This window comes from Siphateles boraxobius, unplaced genomic scaffold, assembly GCF_051911475.1.
Source record: "Siphateles boraxobius isolate OS27281-9 unplaced genomic scaffold, OSU_SipBor_1 7, whole genome shotgun sequence".
NCBI lineage: Eukaryota > Metazoa > Chordata > Actinopteri > Cypriniformes > Leuciscidae > Siphateles > Siphateles boraxobius.
Genome location: NW_027509197.1, coordinates 15554514 through 15573369, shown reverse-complemented (window position 1 = coordinate 15573369; position 18856 = coordinate 15554514). Strand labels below are relative to the sequence as shown.

At 38.3% G+C, this 18856-nt stretch overlaps 2 protein-coding genes across 3 annotated transcripts in view; both read right to left on the bottom strand.

Annotated features, from left to right (window-relative positions):
• Positions 1-3145: 3145 nt before the first annotated feature.
• Positions 3146-8796, bottom strand: tent5c (terminal nucleotidyltransferase 5C). 2 transcript variants are annotated; one of them, XM_077215764.1, is made up of 2 exons: positions 8651-8796; positions 3146-7624 (listed from the first exon to the last, which is right to left on the bottom strand). In XM_077215764.1, exon 2 carries the CDS (start codon positions 7601-7603, stop codon positions 6443-6445), a length of 1161 nt encoding a protein of 386 aa, XP_077071879.1. In that variant the 5' UTR covers positions 7604-7624; positions 8651-8796; the 3' UTR covers positions 3146-6442. The 2 variants fall into 2 exon arrangements, with proteins under 2 accessions (XP_077071879.1, XP_077071880.1); XM_077215765.1 differs by having other exon boundaries at positions 8655-8784.
• Positions 8797-15114: 6318 nt separating this feature from the next.
• man1a2 (mannosidase, alpha, class 1A, member 2) overlaps positions 15115-18856 on the bottom strand; it is a 90115-nt gene continuing 86373 nt past the window's right edge. Inside the window, exons 13-14 of the mRNA XM_077216576.1 lie at positions 17420-17535; positions 15115-17092 (exon numbers count right to left, since the gene is read on the bottom strand). Of these exons, the coding sequence (XP_077072691.1) occupies positions 16960-17092; positions 17420-17535 (249 nt within the window). The 3' untranslated portion in view covers positions 15115-16959. The remainder of the gene's footprint in view (positions 17093-17419; positions 17536-18856) is intronic.

Here is an 18856-nt window from a genome sequence, read left to right as displayed (position 1 = left end):
AGATAATGTCACACAGTTGTCAATTTCACAAGCATGTACTTTCACATTGTAAAAATTGTCTTCCTGAAGACAATCACATGAAACAGGTGCAAAGTCAGTCTTGCTGAAGATTATGTGACTCAGCAGAGATGGAAAGCGTGTGGGGAGCTTGAGGTTGCGGTTCCCGGACATCATCAAACCATGTGCAAAGGAACTTACTGAGGTGTAATATGATTGTTTCTGAGATGTAATATGATTGTTTCAGAGAAATGCTATACAAGGTCAAATGCCCATCTTTAGTTTAGTTTACAACCGAGATAGCACATCCTGCATTATATTGTATTATAATGACTTTTTAATATTAGCCTACCACTGAACTTTAACTACAGGCATGTTGCATATTAATTGTTCTAGGAACCTCAAAGCACATTTTAATATTTGTGTAATTTGTGCGACTCCATAATGATGTTTGTATTGTAAGTAGGGCCCAAACATAAACTCAAGCCCAGGGGCCCCCTAAGTCCCACATGTCTCTCATTCTCTCTGTTTCAGCCACAAGAACATCTGGCATCCCTCCCTCCATCTCTCACCTGTTTCTCAGGACCTTGAGTTCCTATAAATGGCACCTCTTGAAAGATGTTGATGCAGGCAGTTAGTGTTTGAGCAGCCTGCCCATTTCCTGGCCAGAAAAGACAGTTTGCTTAAGCTGCTTGATTTCTCAGAGGATTGATAAGCTTGCTGCTTGCACCAAAAGTATCACGCTGAACCTCTACAGCTTTACAGGCTTGCCATGGGAATCTTTTTTACAGATACAGCTCAACATATCTTCACAAAGAGGATGTCAAACACACAATAATGTGTTTCTTTTATTTTAACTGCCCCTGACACAGTAGTTGTGACCATCACAAACATTATAGTATATGAACTATACGATTTATAATCTGGGAAACGGACATTTTCATCGTTCCACGTACAAATTATAGAACCATCTTCCTTGTGCCTCTAAAATGCAGTCTGTCCTGAAAACAACTCTCAATTCAGCAGTTTGATTAATAACTTTGAGGGAGAAAAGTCTAAGTATTAATCTTTTATAGTCTTGTATACAAGTTAGGACTAATTAGAATTTGATCTGACAATATAGGCATGAAAGTTCTAGAGAAACGCATGCTCTCCTCAGCATAACACAAACATGTTTCATACAACACAAAAACGATGCTCTCTGCGCAGTCGAATGCCCCTTATGCAGAAAGGCTGATTATTTAAAGCAGGGAACTTTCTCTCAGCCATATGCCTCTTATAAATGATAGTACTGAAGAGAATGGAGAGGGAGGATTCTCTAGATATTGTACCGTACTACTGCTGTAAAGATTGTGCTGTGTGCTGTTTTTCATTGTTTCCCTCTACATGTTTCTATTAGCACTGTTCCAGAAATCAGTCATTGTTGGCCAGCCATTTTCACTCATTATTGTTTTCCCAGTGGCCTCCAGTAACAGAACATTGGAACTTAGGCTGCGTCCAAAATCGCACTTTCCCCTCAGTATAAGTACTTCACAACCGCTAAAAAAAGTTTCTATGACTTATCTTCAATTAAAATATCGGCAATTAAACATGTAAATATTTATATGCTTGTACATAAGTCATAGAATAATTTTACCTTTTAGATAAATTTCATTTACTTGTATTCTGATTTGCCTGTCGTCGGTTATTCAAGTATTTGTCTAAATTGTCAAATACAATTTTAAATGAAAGTTGCCACTTTTAAAAATATATTAAGATTAATAAGTACATCAAAAATAATTTAATTTAAGCAATCTTATCCCTTTTAATATTTGACATTTTGTGCTAAAACAATTAAATTCACAAATGTTTCTATTTATTTCCTTTATATAAAAACAAATTTGTTTATATAATAAAAAATAATGCATTTAAAACAAATTATAATACTATTCTTAATTAAATGACATTAGAATGCCTAATTAATACAAACAGGGAAGCATTTATCAGTATGCTTGTTAAAACGAAACGCAAGAGAAGAAACCGGTTAGGGAATTTCATTACACACCTAGATATGTTCGAAACCCTTGTGCTACATATTTATATCAAGCTTCTTGTTAACCGCAGTACAAATCTCAAGGTAAATGGAGACATGTTAAAGAATAGGAGGTAAACATGACTTTTCCAAGTTTCATTTAGGACATAATGTATTAGAAAAAGTGCCACCAGACCCACTGTGACTGATATAGATCAGGACTATGTATATCAGCCACAGAGAGCAGCTCCAGCCTGCAGCACAGACTGCTGATTCATACTTGTGCTTTTAAGGGCAGTGGAGCAACACAGCAGAGATGAACACCACATGGGCCAAAGAGGCCTTGGGAATAAACACCTCAGTGAACACTGATCATTCAAACACTTGAAACTATCAGTCTCCACCATTACAAGAAAACACTGTAATAAAGTGTCCCTCCATCTCAAACAGCAAATCCAAGTAAAATTTACTTGATTTCTTTGGCAAGTTTTTAGATGCCTATTTCACACATGGAATTAAGTATAATCTAAAATAAAAATAAGCAATTTTAACTCGGCCAGTTAAAGTTTGAGTAATTTATACTTAGTTGAAGTTTACTTTGCAATACTGTTTCTGGTACATTTTACTATAATATAACACTGAATTAAGCCATGCAATTAAAGTATATGCGTTACACTAACTACTGTTTTAAATTACTTCGATGTTTTGACAACATACCTACATAAGATAAGTAATGTGGTACCCACTCGAACAAAGAGCGCACGAAACTTTGTACAAAATAACGGTCACCTCCGTTGGATCATTTTTGATTATGAATTGAGTAGAAATTTTAAACTTAAAACTTTTTTTGTTAAAGTGTAAATATAGCTGGGAAACAGTGAAAACTACCTTATTCATGCCCCAGTGCATGATGGGAACACCAGTATCAGAAAGTTGAGCAGGTTTTACTTAATTCTATAACATAAATTTAAGCTTAAGGTAGTAAAAGCGTAAATAGAGTACTAATATAGAATTTACTTGGTCCAGGCAATACATTTTTTTTGTTTAAAAACAACTTATTTAGGTAGATTTTACATTTGTAGAACACTAGAATTTTATAGAAAACTTTACTTTCAAAGAAAAGAGCATGAGAAAGAATGGGCTTTCAATACTTTATTTTTTCCCATTGATGCACATTTTCCTTATTCTCAATTCCATCCAAAGGAAAATTATAGTGAGGTAAAAGTGCTTTGAAACAAAATGGCATAATGAATCTACATCATTAAATCACCACGCCGACATCAGAGAGCCGACATAACTACTTCAAAATAATAGTGCGACTTCCATTTTTCACCTTTTTTTTAAACTCACAATCATTAGCATCTTTACAGACAAAGGACAAAAATCACAAAAAAAGTAAACAAAATGTGCTGAAATCCACAACTCCACTTGTAACATTGCAAAAGGGCTTCAAAAAGGCCTCAATCATCAAGACTTTAGACAAGCATTTCCAAATCCAATAAACCTGCCCTGCACACACAGAGTTACAGATGCATTCAGAGCGGTTACAAAAGCTCCAACACCATTGTCTAATGAATAAAGGGTAACACTGGGGAATATGGAATTACAGCAGACGGAGGGGACAAAGAAAATAAAAAGAACACAAGATGAATTCAATACACACAAAAGCATGTTTTCCCATTTTCAACACTCCCTTTCAATGAAACAATTTACACAGACATCAAACAGGAAATGATCCAAGCCTCATCACACCATGCCTTATCTAAGTGAAGATAAAAAAAAAAAATGCAATGTTTCTTTATTTAGGTTTTTTTTATATATAAATATATTTTAATACACATGATAAATAAAGGACAGATTAAGTTGATAATTATGTTGGCCAACAAAAACAGATCATACAAGTGCCCTTTAAACGGCAAAAAAAGAGGGGGAAACCAGTTCTGAAACAGAAGTAGGCTACTTGTTCCTGGTGCGCTGACATTTTACTTAATATCTCAGTTGTAAGAAGGCATTTCAAATAGTTCAACTTTTACTTCGCTGAACAGAAGTTGTTAGCATCAAGACTGTAGCCCTTTATGTCCCTGAGACGAGAAAAAAAAAAAAAAAAAAAAGAGACACCTTATAGCTTGAGTGTTCACAGGGCTTTGGAGTATGACAAGGCCTGTAAAGTGCATTTATTGAAATTGGTATTTTAAACATTAAGGCCTTAGAGATTTTGAAAACACTGTGTAAAGCACAGTACTTTGGTTCTGAGGAAAAGACATTAAAATTACAGAACAACTGAATTGACTACACAACTATACTCAGAAAAAGCAGGGTGTGACATGACAAGCTATAACTGGGACTAAATAAAAAAAAACCTTAGCATTCTTAGTTGTCCATGTCATTCATCCTCATTCAGCTTTATTTAATGGAACCAAATTGTTTTGAAACCAGAGGATTGAGCTACTAAGTCTCTACATGCATTTCGCATAAAGTCATAAGCTAAACCCAAATGGGCGACCACAAAAAAAAGCCACATATGTGCTGTTGCTGGTTCAAACATTGGTCCAAAATCTTTTAAAAAGGTGTAGGGGCCCAAAAAACCTCACAGAGTAAAATCCATTCCAGCTCAATACACTTCGGGGTGTGACCCACTGAAAGGGAGGCTATGTGACCCTTCTCATTACCTTAGAAGTCTGTGACGGCTGATAAGAGAAGGAACGTGGCTCTCGTGGTTATCTTGTGCATGTGAGGACCCATGCAAGAGCTGAGGCGTGTGAGTAGAGGCGAAGAGGGAACCTGAGGGGCAGGGGACAGCTGTCAGCCATTACGTAAGAGCAGCTAGCGGAGTACTAGACTTCTCTGAATGGATGATTGTCGAAAGAGGAACTACACACGGGCATGATTAGTTGGGGGGGTTAACGGACAAGAATTGGCAGTCACAATTTAATACTGTCTAACTTACAAAAAGCATGGAATTGATTTTACCCAACTGACAATTACAATGTTCCTTGAAGCCATTAAGTCAAATTCACTGACAAAGGACCAAGACAGGAGACACTGAAACCCAATAAAGATCAAGAGCAGCAACCCCAGCAAAATCGATTAGATCCAAACCTAAAAAAAAAAAAATCCACGCCAATGTGTTTTTACATTCATTTGACTGAGCATTGGTATATCCCCTGGTTACAGCGGTGAACCCTCCCACACCTCAATTACCAGAAAAGGCCTTATGACATACCAGCACTCACATCTACAGTGTCATCTACAGTGACGCGAATCAGAAGCACAGGAAAGACATTCGCCCCACTAGAAATTCCATCCCACATGCTGTCCATTCAAGGCACATCCCGAGAGGTGCAGGAAGGGATAATTTTAGAGCACTGTGACACCATTTGGCTAGGCTGTTAGCTGGAGGTCTTGTTACACACGGCAATGCTAAGTCTGCTAATGGCTGCAAAAAGCTCAGGAGGACCCATCGTCCAACAGTTGATCCTTGTATGGACAACCATGACCTCTCTGTCCCATTTAAACACCTACACTATGTTAATGAGGTACGCAGGGAAGATTAAACCACTAGATCCAAGGTTCCTTATTAATCTAGTTCATTAAAAGGACTTTTTTGTTTGTTACTGCTCTCTCTGCTCCATGGGAAGAGGACAAATTATCTTTTTGTACACGCTGAAACCAATTTCAATTTCTCACCCTGGATGTAACTAGCAAGACTGAACAAGTTTACAAACTGCAAAATTTCTCCAAAATGTACAGTGGAACACAAAAGTCATTTATGCATTCACACAGCAAACTGAAGCGCTTTGCTATGAATACTTCAACATGATTAATTTCATGAGAACAAAAAGAACTTTAGCTGCCCACTAGTGTACCAAAAAAACAATCAAAATCTCCTGATAACTTGAGACCTAAAATACCAATTTCACCTGTGCTCCCATTTTTCATATATTTTTTCTCTCAATTTTTTGTACATTTTTTTTCTCTGAATTTCTAAGAACATTTTTTTATTTTTTTGGCCTTTCGATTTTGAATCACAGGAAAAATATAACCTTGCCCCAATGTGCATTTCCTTCACTTTTAGGGTTACAATATATTAAGGCACTGTGGGAATTGTTTTTTTAACATGAAAAAAAAAAGAATCTCTCAGAGCAAGGACAGCGATGAGAGCAAACAAATCTGAAACTTTAGAATATTAAGGGTTGTTTAAAAAAAAAAAAAAAAAAAAAAAAAAGTTTAATTCATTCGCTAAAATATATCACTTTGAATCAAAAACATCTTGCCACCTCTGCAGAGAAGGAATTAAAAGGAAAAAAAAAGGAAAGGAAACGCTTGTCATTTTAAAGATCCTTTATGCCTACAGAGGGAAACATCCCTTATGGCCAAAAATCCAGCTTTTCTAGCCAACTCATGGATTTTGATGTTGAACAAGAATAATTTGTCTTAGTTACAAGGCAACCAAGTTGGAATGGACTGGTTACAAGAGGCCACATAGTAGTTGTTGAAGTTCAGGTCTCTGACGTACGGAGCCGGCTGGTAGTAACAGGTGACGTTGGACGCATCAGGTATGGCATTCTGCTCGGCGAGCACCCGAAACGCCGTCAGTGAGATGAGGTTGAGTGTCTGCCGCCGCTCGTGTCCCATGAGACAAACGGTGCTCTCGTTCACAACCCGCCGCAGGATCATGAGGTAGTTGTACTTGTTCTTCTCCTCACCAACAAAGTGGCTTTGCAGATAAGCCTCCAGTTTGCGCTGTTGCTCACCAATGTCGGGAAAGTCAATGAAGAAACGGGAGCACATATAGCGCTCCAGGGCCTTAAATTCGTCTACGTCCGTGGGCCTGAAGTCCCTCACCAGGAGGTTGCAGTATTTGAGCAAACCACCTCCACGGATCTCCTCTGGCCGTTTGGTGGCGATCATCTTGTTCCTGAGGTGGTCCAGAGCCATGGCAAAGTCACCATACACACTCTCCCCGACCACGGTAGGGTGGAAGTGCCGAGACATGGCGTTTTCTGAGAAGTCATAGTACGACAGCACAGAGTCCAAAATGATCTGGAAGGAGTCCACGCTGAACTCGAACTGTCTCCGGATTGAATCCACAAACTTAAGTTCCACATTGCGGCCATTGTTATTGGACAGCGAGATGAGGGACCAGCGGTCCTGCTCAGTGTAGACTTTGACCAGCTTCTGGACGTAGGCCTCTTTCAGAGTCATAGGAGTGATCTTCTCTTTATTCACCCCCTCGGGCAGAAAGTCTAACAAAGTGCTTAGAACCACATCTTTGATGAGCTGGAACTCCTCTTCCCGAGGAAGGTCTACCCTGAAGATGACGTCCAGGTCTTTGTAGCTCCAGCGCATGTCCTTTACCAGCACGTGGCTAGCAGTGGAGCCATTCAGACGCACATCTTTGACTGTAATGCCACTCAGCTCGAGACGGTTCCTCACCATCTGTACGATATCCTTTAGCCGGACCTCCAGGGTGGGAAAGTTGCCACGTCCGTGGACTGGCACAACCTCTGTCAGCACGTCGTTCAAGCGGCTCACTTGCTCCCAGGTTAGCACACTTTGCGACTCACTTTCGCTGCTGGATGAGGCTGAGGCCATGTTTGCAATCTATGCAGCTTCCTAGGACAAGTGCAAAAACAATTTCACTGATTTTCAATTTTCGTTTGAAAACAGTTCATATTTAGTTAGAATAATGAGCTCAAAGGGAAGTTAAACACCATTATTATAGATATATATACACACATATGGTCTAACAGGTTCACCACTCTCATAACAGAAAAGCTAACAATGAATCTCAGGCTTTCCAGAAGCCCAAACAAAAACAGAACTGAAGCATTTATAATGGGTGACACTCAGCTGCATTCATCATGATTCCAATTTTAAAAAAATCCAAACAAATCCCAAAAGAGCATTAATAATTCATGCGCACTGATTAACTTGAAATTTATGCAATTCATAAATTATGAATGACACTAACAGGGTTGAGCCAAACAACAAAGAATGTGAACAGGATTCCCATCCTAATTTTAAAACAATCAGAAGAATTCCAGATATACAAAATGGAATCAAATAAAAATACAAAAATTGGTAGCCTTAAAAAAAAAAAAGTTTTTATATGGTTCCTACAGGATACAATAATGTAACCACAATGTTTTGTCTTAATTTTTAAATGTTTTTTAATTTTATTCTATTTGGTAACCACAACTGCACAAAAATATACATGTTTTTCAATTTTGTTTTATGTTGGAATAATAAAAGGAAAATGCCCGCCTGATTCCAATTTATATTGGAAATTACAATAAGCTGTTTTGATACATGGCACTCAGCACGCGACAATATAAACTTTAGTCATAACTACACGCAACGTAAGCAAGTAAAAACATGCGTAAATTACTACAATGTTCGAAATACAATGCACACTTGAAAGATTCAAAAAGAGCTCTGTACTATATTTTATGAAAACCAATCGTTTGATACAAAGCGCACGTGAGATCGAAAGCGTTCTCACGTAAGGTCAGCGTTCAAACCAACCAAACAATATAAGTTACCAGCAATTAATCTGAAAGTAAAGTAAATCTTCCGATTGCATCCAAATCACACAGACCCAACGCGCTTATGAAGTAACTTATATGGAAAACGTCGCACCTACTGTTCTCAAGAAATCCCCCTGAAGTTCTCAGCAACGTGGTCGGCACAAAGTAGTGGATGTCAAATAAGATTTAGCAGCAGCACTTCCATCCATCTGTTCAGTCGTCAAACGCCACAGCTTCAGTTCTGAACAGCACACACATGCGCGCTCTCTTATAACTGCCTACAAAACAACCTGACTCTCCGCACCTCCACTGCGCACTATTTTTCTGAAGCCATGCCATCGTCACGTGGGTCAAACATACAAATATTTATTTTCTATAACAATCAAATATTCTAAATAAATAACAATCTGCATTGTACTTACTAATACTCCAGTGCCGAGTTTCGCATTTCAAGGCATCAATGGACTAAGGCTCTATATGGAATTCAAAAACATACGGCGTTCTATTCGCTTGTATCAATGCGCCAGCTGAAGCCTGTGATTGGCTGAAGAGGTTTTTGTGTTGCCAGGCGACCACAGGCACATGTCGAATTTGACGTCCGGTTTTGACAGAGGATGTGAGGTCTGAGTAGCTAGTAGGCTAGTACACATTTGACAATAGATTGAGGTTTGGGGTTTGATCAAATAATTCTAATTTTGTTTTCCACAGGTGGGGTGTCAGCAATATTTAAAGCTCAACTACGTTTTGTCAGAGTGAAAATTATAAAATAATTTGATAATGTCTCATGAGACATGTTTTTGATAAATCTAGCTGACTTATTTCCCTAAAGCCTAGAAATATTCAAGAATGTTGTCAGGTAGGCTATACTACTGTAAATATCACCTATAGGCTATAGTAATCGTAAGTAACATACTAGTCATCCTAGGGCTAACCTATCCCTCACACACAACTACTTATTAGTAGTCAGTACCAGCAGAGTAGGCTAACTTAAAAGCAAAACAATTGATGTGCCTTTATCATTTTGAGGACCACTTCAAAAGCATGTATGCACTATATTTGTGAGGACATTTTTAAAGATTTGGCCCTCACAAACATAATCCACCCACACACATGCTCTTTTGTAGGTGGTGTTTTTCATAACTGAGAAAAACAGACACTAATTAATAGTTGTCTTTGAAAAGCTGGATCTAAGTGACACTCCAACAGACAGACACTGCGTGGTCCATACAGAATGAGCCACGTTGTGGTGAGTGTCAGTGAAATTGTGGATGGTGAGTTTGAGGGAGTAAAACAGAATACGTGGTGTAAAAGCACATCTGGAGAAACCCTATAGGAAAGTAGTGCAACATCATCACATACAGCATATCGCTGATGCTTCTGAGTAAATCAGCAGACCTAGTGCAGCCTCCAGTGGAAATACAAGGAAGGGATATTCCTGTCTGTTTGCTTCTGTCTAAATCTTTTTTAATTATGATAAGGGTATAAATGACATGAGAAAGCAAAACAGGAAATGACTGCTCAATCGCATGTGAGGAAACTCCAGTTTTGTGTGCTGGGTTTGAATCACAATCAGTTTTGTGAATGACTGAGAACAAGAGCAAGAGAGAATATGAGAGGAATTGAGAGAGATTTAGATTCTGGATATGAGGGACTGTCCTAACAGTTTTGTGTTAATCTAACATGACGTCAATAGTGCAAGACTTTTTTACGTAATTATACAAGATAAGGAAAAAACACACAAAATGCTATTCCCCGCGCCACTTACATTTATGATGGGAGTTTCATTCTGATTCATACAAAAACAGCAATGAAAATCAAAGATTGTTATTGGGAATCATCGCGTCTTATCTTACCCAGTCAATTAAATGTTGACAGCAATGAAAACAATGCAAAGTTTTATTTTAGCTTATAGCTTTTACTTCATACACTCACTCTTAAAAATAAAGGTTCTTTATTGGCATCTGTGGCATCCATTGCTCAAAATGTTCTTTACAGTGAGAAAAGGTTCTTTAAATGGTCTTCACACTAAGAACAATAAAATGGTTATTTTAAGAACTGTTCTCTGGCGAACCCCAAATGGTTCTTCTATGATATTGCTGTGAAACCCCCCTTTTGAAACCATTATTTTTAAGCGTGTATAAGGGTGTTCAAATCTACAATTATGCTTGATGTTGATGCATTTGCATTCAAATGAGGATGAGGCATGAACAATGTGCTATGTAAGAGAACTAAAGTATGTCGATCGCAACTGGGTTATTACTGCCCAAACAGGTTAGTGAACATTTTCTCAATAAGATTTTTTTAACAACTTTTTGACAACTGAAAAAAAGGACATGAGTCATAACCACTAGTTATTCTGGATGACTTAGTTCGCAGGAAGCTACATCACAAAAGTTTGTCACTGTGTTCACACATGGAGCTCAGAAATAAACAATGACTTTAACTCATGAGACTAATAAAAAAACGTTAACGCATTACATCCATATATGCTTCTGATTTTCTGAAAACCTTCTGAACCATGATCTGTCATTGCTTTGTTGGATTTGCTAAAAGCACGAGAACACACAGCCATCAAACAAAGATTTCTTTCAGCATCATCAAACAAACAGCACCAAATGTCACATTCAAAGCCTTTGAGAAACATCTAACAATACATGGAGTCTTATGAGGCTAAGCAAGCATTTTCCTTCCCAGGTGGATTATAGAATAAATAAACATCACAGAGAGGGCTGAATCGAGCCGAAATTAAGCAGTGTTTTGTTCAAAGGTGAATGTCATTTAGTTTGTGAGGAGGGGCAATGCCACCTGCTGCAGCTGGGACCAGAGCCAAGTGGAAATGACTCACTGTCCATGCTACGGATGGTTAACCGGCGGCCATTAACACATTAAACACACTGAAGGAGGCGCGCACACGCACATACTGCCCATTAACACATTAAACTCTCCACTACGTATGCGGACGTCCACGCAATTGTTTTTTCCCCTCTGTCTATCAGCTCACATAGTGACTCATAGTGACATTCATAATCCTCTCCTTCCTGTGACATCAGCAACCCTCTGGGATCTATTGATTAAAATGCAGAGCTCTTGAAATACAAAAACACGATGCAAGGGGTCTCATGTGTCCTCAGGAGAGGGTTTCGGTTAATACTGGAGGGACTGGAGAACTGGCTCTCAACTGCTGGACAAATTCATCTGTCAGCTGATAGTCAAAGGGAAAGTTCACCCGAAATTGAAAATTCTGTCATCATGTTCTCACCCTGGGTGACTTTCTTTCTTCTGTGAAATATGAAAGAAGATATTTTGAAGAATGGTGATAACCAAACAGTTTTGATGACCAACACAGAGACATTTCTCGATATATATATTATTGTGTTCCCCAGAAGTCATACAGGTTTGGAACAACATGAGAGTGAAAAAATGATGACAGAATTTGCAGTTTTGGGGGAACTATCCTTTTAAATATGACATATTTTTTGTATTAATTTATTCAAAAATAGAATAAATGCAATTCATAAATAAATAATGCCCAATATAAAATATTAATTTCCTGTAAAAGAAACCCTTGTTAAATAGTTTGGCATAATTTTTATCATAATTACAACTTTAAAAAAGAACTATGGACTCTACAGCAAGCATGAACTCTACAAGAGTGTCCTGTGGTGTCTGGCACCAAGACACAGATCCTTCAAGTCCTGTAGGTTGCAAAGTGGAGATGCCGTGGATTGAACTTGGTCCAGCACATCCCACAGATGCTTGAATAGATTGAGATCTGGGGAATTTGGAGGCCAGGACAACACCTTGAACTCTTCATCATGTTCCTCAAACCGTTCCTGAACAATGTTCAGTGTGCATTATCCTGCTGAAAGAGTCCACTTCCACCAGGGAACACCACAGTCATGAAGAGTGTAACTGGTCTGCATCAATGTTTAGATAGGGGGCACGCCCGGTGGACTGGGTTCATCAAAGGCACTCTGATTGGCCCGTGGCTACGCAGCAGAGTGTGATGTAGTGTGTTGTACACATTCCTCCCTTAACCATCATTCAAATTTTACCAGACCAGACGGGATAGCCTTTGTTGCCCTCATGCATCGATGAGCCTTGGGCGCCCAACACCCTGCCGCCGTTTGTGGTTTGTCAATCCTCGGAACACAACCAACAAACCTTTCCATTTCAGAGATACTCTGACCCAGTCATCTTGTCATAACAATTTGGGCCATCATAAACTCTCAGATCTTTATTTCTGCCTATTTCTCCTGCATCCTACATGTTGATTACAAGAACTGATTGTATGGCCACCATCTAGTCTACCAAAACCTTAATATGTGGAGATTATTAGGAGATTATCAACGATATTCACGGTGACATGTTGTGGCAGTAACAGTGTTGATGAGGTCAGATCAGGCACAATAACAAACATTATCTTTCCTATACCATATACTTTAGAAACAAACTCAGCACATAATGACAAATGATTTTGGTTATAGTATTTCCCTTAAAAAAATAAAAGATAACTGTTTTTTCAGCAAGGGGTTTGCAAACTCAATATGCTCTTGTGAAAGTAAAATCCCTCTTTTCTCCAGTAGGTACTGTAGCTCTCAGCACACCCTCTCTCTGCACGTGTAATCAGTTTGCTATCATTAGTTGCCAACTGACCTACCTGGTTCACAGTGACCTTGGCACTTTTTTGTTTCTGCGCACACTTGCAACATGCCAGTTTCTCCAAGCTTATCACTCACTGTTTTCCACAGAGCAGCAGTTGACTTTGTGGCCTAAGATGACCCTAAATTACACAAAACACATTTTGGTGTAAGATTTACTTTGAAACAACATTCACTCAGACATTACAAGTAAATTCCACAAATAATTACAAAGAAATGGCAAGTACAACTTCATTAATCTATATTTACAACTTTGAAAAATATATTTGTAGTCTCTAAAGTTTATATGGATGGTGAAGACCACTCCGTTCATAAAATTCAGCATTTCGTTTTTCTTCGGCTGAAGCACAAGATGCCCGTCTCATGCAAAACTCAATATTGTATTGTAGTATTGTATATGCAAAAACAAGCATTTCCATCAGGGGTCTCAGAGTTTTGGACACCACTGTATGTGTGGAATGAGAAATCAGTCATCGTTCAACATCTGTTGAGCAGATGATACCGAGGGGTCATATGATGTCACTAGGGTTGTTGAAAGAGGGAAAGTGGCATCCAGCTCATGACCTCTGCTTCCTTCTTTTGCCCCCCATCCATCCTGTCCTGTCACGCTGCGGTCAGACCAGACAGCTCAATGACAGAGGACAGCAAAAAAAAAATTGGAAATCCCTCATTTTTGCTGCTTCTGCTAAACAGAGAGAACAACAATAACAAACACACATGTGGGAAATACTGTTTGCAATGGGGATGACGTGTATACTGAGAGCAGGGGTAATGTGCCAGGACCAGTTCACCACGACCTATAATATCAATGTGTGCTTCCAAGAGCAAAGGAGCATGAAGTCCTTAAAACAAATAGATAGCACATTTATCAATAACATTGTTTTATGAAATAATGGAAATGTACATACTGTATCTACTTTCGATCTATATATAGGATGTATTAGAAGAATAATATAAGAATAAAGGCTATTTACAGTATTTACAAATCCATAAGGTTCCCAAAGCTTTAGGTATTGGAATCTACATGTTTACATTACATTATTAAATGTACAAAATATCTATTGTTAGTTCTAATGCAATACATATCACATAAAGTGTTTCCATTATAACATTTACACTACTGTTCAAAAGTTTGGGGCCACTAAAAGGTTTTTTAATGTTTTTGAAAGAAGTCTCCTCTGCTCATCATGGCTCCATTTATTTGTTCAGAAATACAATAAAAACTGACACCGTGAAATATTTATAATTGAACATTTTTAAAATGCAATTTATTCCTGTGTTTGTAAAGCTGTATTTTCAGCATCATTCCTCCAGTCTTCAGTGTCACATGATCCTTCAGAGATCATTCTATGATTTGCGGATTTGTTGCTCAAACACTTTTTTTTTGTAAAACTGTGATGCATTTGTCAGATTTATTTTATGAATAAAGTTCAAAAAAGCATTTATTTGAAATAGAAATAAATTTGTCATTACTGTCACTTTTCATCAATTGAATCCTTACTCGATTAAAGTATTAATTCATTTAGAAAAAAATGACTGACTCCATACTTTTGATCAATAGTGTTTATATCTTACAAATGTCTCAAATTGGACAAAATTCATCCTACGGTTTGAATATGGCTCAATGGAGGATTCAGCGTTCAGTCCTATGTGAGCATAAATATGAAAATTATATTCATTACGGAAACATCCATGGCTTTTCTCTGTCATTTAAAGAAGTTTAGCGATTTTTAGGTCTGGTAATTCTGATTTCAAATCTTCCTGATATATCCTGATCTTCTATGATTGTGGGAAACCTGCATTCAAACGATGACGTCTGATCCACCTGAACTATGACCTCCACTGTAAGTGTTGAAAGTCTTTTTTATGAGTCAGTAAGAAAAGACTTGACAATAAAAGTTTTTGTTTTATTCCATTCACTTTTTGCAACATCTTTATTGAATTTGTGTGGTATTTTAAACATATTTACAGTTATTGTTTGTTTTTTTTGTTCAGTAAAAATACAAATACAGAACACAGCATTTTCGAAACCCACCCAGCAACACCAGGGAAGAGTGTTGGCCTGGGCTTCACTCACCATTAGTCAAAGTCATGTTACTGGGAAAAAAAAGAAAATGAGACACCACTTCTGCCATCTAGAGGGGAGGAGAGGACGCGGTTTAGAAACTGAAGAACTGAAACGACAGGATATAAAGAGAAAGACTCTTCGATGACACCCAGTGGTGCTTAAGTCTTTTTGAAAGACTGATTCTCAAACAGACTCTTCATGACCTAAGAAGAGAAAATAATAAACTATTCCTTCTCCGATCAACTACATGAAATATTCTGTGGATGTGCCGCTTCACACGATGAGTCGAAGAGCATAAGGCTGAGCACGTCTTCCAAACAGACTGAATTAATATTCATTAAAGGTCAAATAAAACGAAATAAAAATAAATAAATAAAAAACTTCAATATGATTAGCCATTTGATCAAACTCGAGTGAATCATCTGATATCAGGAATCTGTTTCTGTCTGCCATCACCGGTTCTCAGGGTTTACAGCCCAGGATCGAAACATTAATGGAACAAGTCATGTTAAAACTCACATGAAATATTCAGAGATATGCATTTGACTTTAAAGAACAGAAACAAGAATGACAAAAAAAAGTCTTTGACCTCAGTTTAGGAGTATTCTCAAGTCTAAAACATCCTACATCATGGGATTTGTTGTTATGCAACTGTATTCAAAATCTTTGCACGGGTTTTTGTGTTTCATTTACTCTGGGTTTCTTGCACAGGGCACACAGAGTGTATTTTCTGAACTTTAAACCCCATATATATATATATATATATATATATATATATATATATATATATATATATATATATTGTTGGCTACGTTTAGTGGTAAAACTCTGCTGTTGAAAAAATCTGGTCTAACAGAGCGACACCATCTACAAATGAAAACAAATGGTGATGGCCGTGAGAATTAGTATCTAAAGCACTGAACACTGAAAGTGTTACTGTATGGCAAAACCCATCCATGTTTCAGAGAGCAGTATGAATGAAATTGAGCATTCAGAAAGAGGAATGGAGAGACACAGAAAAGCGCAGGTTTCTGGAATGATGGTGGTGACTGTCTAGCAGCACGTGTCTGTTTTTACCCGCTAACCATAACAGAGACATCGGAGAGACTGTTTGAAGAGAAATCCTGGAGAAATGAACATCCCTGGGTGCCTGTGGCCTAAATTCAACCTCAGCTGGAGAAAGATTTCACAGGTGGTCAAATCCAACATCTGCTGTCTCCAGGAGCCCAGCTCAGAAAGTGAAAGGTTCTGGTCCGGGAACAATTTATCCACCATTTTGAAGTGATTTAGTGCTGAGCTGATGAGATGAAACGCCGCCAAATTGGAGGGGAAAAAAAGAACGAACGAACTTGTTAAAATCCTTCCCTGGTGAGAAATGAACATCCATTTCAGAAGGTCTTTATGTCTGTAAATGTGTGTACAGTGTGTGTCAGACCAGCGGCCACAAGATAGACGCACATGATCAATCCGGCAGTCTGTCCTTCAGAGAATATATGAGAGAGACAGAGATAAAGAGAGTTCGGTCTCCTCCCTTCACTGAAGTCCCATGATTCACAGTTCAGGAGGAGACAGTGGTTGGTGGGTACAGTTCTCCCCATCTCCTTTGCACTAGCAGCTGCTGTCTTTCACAAGGAGGGAGGCGTATAGAAAAGGGGCGAGTGAGGGGGAGAGCGCCCCCCCGGTGCGTCCGCTCTACCGCTGGGTCTCGCTGCCAGGCAGGGTGATGTTGCCCAGGTGCAGGACGGGCAGAGGGTGGGCCTCCGTGTTGAACACCCAGTTCTCAAGAGGCAGCAGCTCATCGCCGGAGAAAAGCAGATATAGATACCTACAAAAACACACACATGATGCAAGAATTAACCTGATACTGTTCCAAACTAGGTCACAGATCTGATGTATCCCTTTCAAAAGACATTTGTGAGAAACTGCAGTGTCTCAATGGCACCAGCAGGTTGCAGTAATGACCGGCTGTCTTTCCACTCCTGCAAATCCTACTTTGTTTAGCTGATAGTCACTGCTTTTCACAGTTCTGTCATCTGTATGTTGCATAGTAATTTTGACTATTTTAATAGTAACTGATCATCATTACATTGTTTAATGTACAATAATAATGTGTACTCGCATTATGTGTATCAGTAAATGGAATGATTTTTACTTGAGCGTTTCAGCCAGGAAGAAGCTTTGCTGGACGTCATCGTAGGTGGGGTTGGAGGAGTAGACGTCTTTAACACCAGAGAAACCTCCGCTTACTCGACAGTATTTATCTATAGCCTGCAGAAAAGAAGAAAAAAGTTATATTCAGAAAGAATACACACACACACACACACACACACACACACACACACACACACACACACACACACACACACACACACACACACACACACACACACACACACACACACACACACACACACACACACACAAACACAAACACACACAAACACACTCCAAAAGTTTGGGGTTTCCACAAAAATACCATGGAACTCAAAAGGGACCAGAAACTGTTTGGTTACCCATATTCTTCAAAATATCATCTTTTGTTTTTCAGCAGAAGAAATAAATTCATACAGGTTTGGAACAACATGAGGGTGAGTAAATGACAGAATCTTCATTTTTGGGTGAACTATCCCTTTAAGATACATTAAAATAGAAAACAGTTATTTTAAACGGTAACGATATTTCACAATATTACAGTTTTTAATGTATTTTTGACTAAATAAATGCAGCTTTGGTGGACAAAAGAGACTTTTTTCCCTACCAACTCCAAACATTTGAACAGTATTGTACATCATTTTTTACATGTGTCACCATCACAATTTAATTTTTTTCTTTTTTCCTTGCATATTTGTGACTAACAGTGAAGTTTCTTAATGTTCATTTTGTTGGCTTAATGTGAGAAATATTTTCACATACGTGATGTTCTTGAGACAAAAAAGAAAAATGTAAGCATCTTAGATGAACACTTCATGGTAAAGGTTGTTAACGCTTGAGTCGTGACTGTACGTCTTTGATCTCTTAAAACTGTGAGCATCAGACTATAGTTTAATTGAATTTGAGAACAATGTAATATCTTGCAGTTTCTAATAAAGTTACCAGGCAATTGGTGAGTAACCCAGATGTATTTTTTCCAGTGCATAAGCTCAGAAAGATTGTCTAAACAGTATGTGCAATATCAAGTGAAACCTTGTCCTAATCCCCACTTTGTGACTGCAAATCAAATCAATCTATGACTGTACTCACACTAATGACAAGCCAGAAATAGACATATAAGAAGCTGCTCTTTTTCTCCAAGAACCAATAATGCTGCATTATCGTTGCTTCAGCCTCTGCAGGTAGGAGTGATGCAAGCCATCTGTGCCAGGAAAACACGGCATGATGTGCTCACCTACCTGGAGCAGATCTTTCTGAAACAGCTGCTACACGGAGGACACAACACAACAGCAGCCGGCCTGATCCAGGCTCACATTAACCCATTCAACAGAGATTCAGCTCAGCTCCCTTTCCTAGATTTTTCCATTTAGATAACCTTAGAATCTCACAACACCTTTGAAAACATTAATTTAACAATACTTTTAAATATAATCATTAG

What these genes read in the sequence shown, in the direction of transcription:
- tent5c (XM_077215764.1), bottom strand. Translation starts at nt 7,603, where the DNA reads ATGGCCTCAGCCTCATCCAGCAGCGAAAGTGAGTCGCAAAGTGTGCTA.